This window comes from Cyprinodon variegatus, unplaced genomic scaffold (genome assembly GCF_000732505.1).
Source record: "Cyprinodon variegatus isolate N-32 unplaced genomic scaffold, C_variegatus-1.0 Scaffold926, whole genome shotgun sequence".
NCBI classification, from domain to species: Eukaryota; Metazoa; Chordata; class Actinopteri; order Cyprinodontiformes; family Cyprinodontidae; genus Cyprinodon; species Cyprinodon variegatus.
The window spans coordinates 262791-265401 of NW_015151379.1; the positions used below are offsets into that span (position 1 = coordinate 262791).

A 2611-nucleotide genomic window follows, 5' to 3' on the forward strand; every position below is an offset into this window, starting at 1 on the left:
GCGGTCCTGGTCCAGACTGCCGGTTCTGGTCCAGACTGCAGGTCCTGGTCCAGACTGCAGGTCCTGGTCCAGACCAGCAGTCCTGGTCCAGACTGCAGGTCCTGGTCCAGACCGGCGGTCCTGGTCCAGACTGCCGGTTCTGGTCCAGACTGCAGGTCCTGGTCCAGACTGCAGGTCCTGGTCCAGACCGGCGGTTCTGGTCCAGACTGCAGGTCCTGGTCTAGACTGCAGGTCCTGGTCCAGACTGCCGGTCCTGGTCCAGACTGCCGGTCCTGGTCCAGACTGGCGGTTCTGGTCGGCGCCGCTCTCTCTGGCGTCTCTTCTGTGTTTTAAATGCTTCATAAATGAGACAATGCGGTAATAATAAAAACATTTTATTCTACGTCTTTATGGAGCAATAATAATAATAAATGAGAACTTTAGCAACACAGCTTAAATAATCTGTTCCTCTAATCACAGAAATTAAGATGATAGATTAACTATTTTAATGATCAATCAGCAACTGCTACATTATAGAAAACAGTCAATAATTGTGGACATCAGTGCAATAAGTTGGTCCAGATTAAATCATTGGAATAATCCTGGATCCTCAGTCCCGTTTAATCTGAGAATGAGGGACGTGTTTTCTGACTGAGATTAAACGTGTGAAACAGGAAGTAACTGGTTGGTCTTTAAATAGAGAATATTTGATCCTTTCTCTACATTTAGAAGGAACTGAAGAGGATTTTATTTTAGCTGCTTTGGGTCGGCGGGCGGCTGCTCCGCAGGGGGAGGAGCCAGAACCGTCAGCAGAGGAGCATCACAGGAGGAGATGTTCCTCAATAGATCCTGAACGATTAACCTTTATCATCATTAGCTCGGTACCGAACCCAGACTGTGGTGGTTAGACGCCATGGAGGCGGAGCTTCTGGCTCCGTCTGCTGCAGGCTAACGGAGATGAAAGCTAAGCTGCGCCGCGCCTCATCAGGAAGGCGAGGCGTTTCCGTTTGACCTTCTGCTGCAGCACATCGGCGAGCTCAGCAGCCAGGAGACGCCTCCACCTGGAGGACGGAGCTCCAGGAGGGGTTAAAGGTCACCTGGAGCAGCGGGACGCCGACAGGACGTCCTGAACCTTTCAGACCCACCATCAGTCAGGAAACACACAGCAGGTTATTCCAACATGGGAGCATTTTAATCCAGTCAGATTAAAACACACGGCTATTTTACACCAGTCCTTCAGAGGCTAAAGAAACAAACACGGGTCCGAAGGTCCAAACTAGCCGCAGCAACAGAACCGGGCTGAAGTCACCACATTAATGACACACAAAGCTAGATCCAAAAAGGTCGCCGCATCGTCTACGTCAGGAAGGAAGAAGTTAACCTTTGACCTGGAAGCCAAGGAGCAGAGATAACTAGTGGTCTGCTGGTGAACGTCCCGCCCACTACCGCCATCAGAACCGCTAACCCATCAGAAGCTCCAGAACCAAGCCCGGTTATCCGGCATCCAGCCCAGCTCCACCCAGTTCAGAACCAGTAGATCTGCTCTACTGGACCTGAAGCTAGAGTCTGATCTAGGTGGACCCAGGTTGGAGCCCAGGCTGGACTAGAACGGGGACGGCTACGTTCTCTGCGTTCCTGAGGAAACATGGACATCTATTCCTGAGCTGGGATCACAGACCAGCTGAGGTCTACATGGGAGAGAGCTGGTGGAGGCAGCTGGAGATCCGGGGCGGCCGTGGACCTGCAGCTAACCCTGGACGTTTGTTTGTTGGCAGGACGTCAGCAGGCTGGAGGGTCAGATGTAGAACAGCCGGACCCTGGAGGTGCTGACGTGAAGGTCGTTATCGAAGAACTTGGTCTCTATGATCACGTTGCCCCTGAAAGAGAAAAGACGCCGCCGTTAGCTGAGCAGCTAAAGGATAGACATCCTCCCCCCTAGATGTCCTGAATCCAGATCCGCTCCTTCAGGCTGTGGAGTCGCCCCCCCCATCATGGTTCTCCTATAGGGAACAGATCTCAGAGGGAGGCCGGCTGGGTGTGACGTAGACCACCGTTCTACAGTCCTGCTCTCCAGTACGTCAGTCCTCCATCATGAATGCGATAAGCGTCCACCGCCGGGTAACATCGGACCGATCCAACATGGCGGCTCCTCAGAGGGTGTGGCTTCCTTTGGACGGATGGTCGCAGCGAGGATGACTACAGCAGCGTCTGCGGCGATCTGGATCAGCCATCTTTACCCACTAACCTGAACCCTTCAGGCATCATGGCGGCGTCTGAGCGCCGCAGGAGCAGAAAGCCAGAAGTCTTACGTTAAAACGTTGGCGGGCATCATCTGGGACTCTGGCGCCGCTTCTATCAGGGACTGCCACGTGTTGGTGGAGTTTGGGATGACGAAGCCGAACTCAAAGAACCATTCTGCAGGCAGAGAGAAGATCATTAACATCTACTGGTACATCAACAGGTCCTGGATACCCTTCTGCCCCAGGGGGCGCCGCTGCTAGCATCACTCCTAGCAGCACCGTGCTGCCCCAGGGGGCGCCGCTGCTAGCATCACTCCTAGCAGCACCGTGCTGCCCCAGGGGGCGCCGCTGCTAGCATCACTCCTAGCAGCACCGTGCTGCCCCAGGGGGCG

At 54.1% G+C, this 2611-nt stretch overlaps 1 protein-coding gene across 1 annotated transcript in view; it reads right to left on the bottom strand.

The window, feature by feature from the left end:
- Positions 1-605: 605 nt before the first annotated feature.
- pde6d (phosphodiesterase 6D) overlaps positions 606-2611 on the bottom strand; it is a 12374-nt gene continuing 10368 nt past the window's right edge. The window contains exons 4-5 of the mRNA XM_015398322.1: positions 2289-2394; positions 606-1856 (exon numbers count right to left, since the gene is read on the bottom strand). Of these exons, the coding sequence (XP_015253808.1) occupies positions 1775-1856; positions 2289-2394 (188 nt within the window). The 3' untranslated portion in view covers positions 606-1774. The remainder of the gene's footprint in view (positions 1857-2288; positions 2395-2611) is intronic.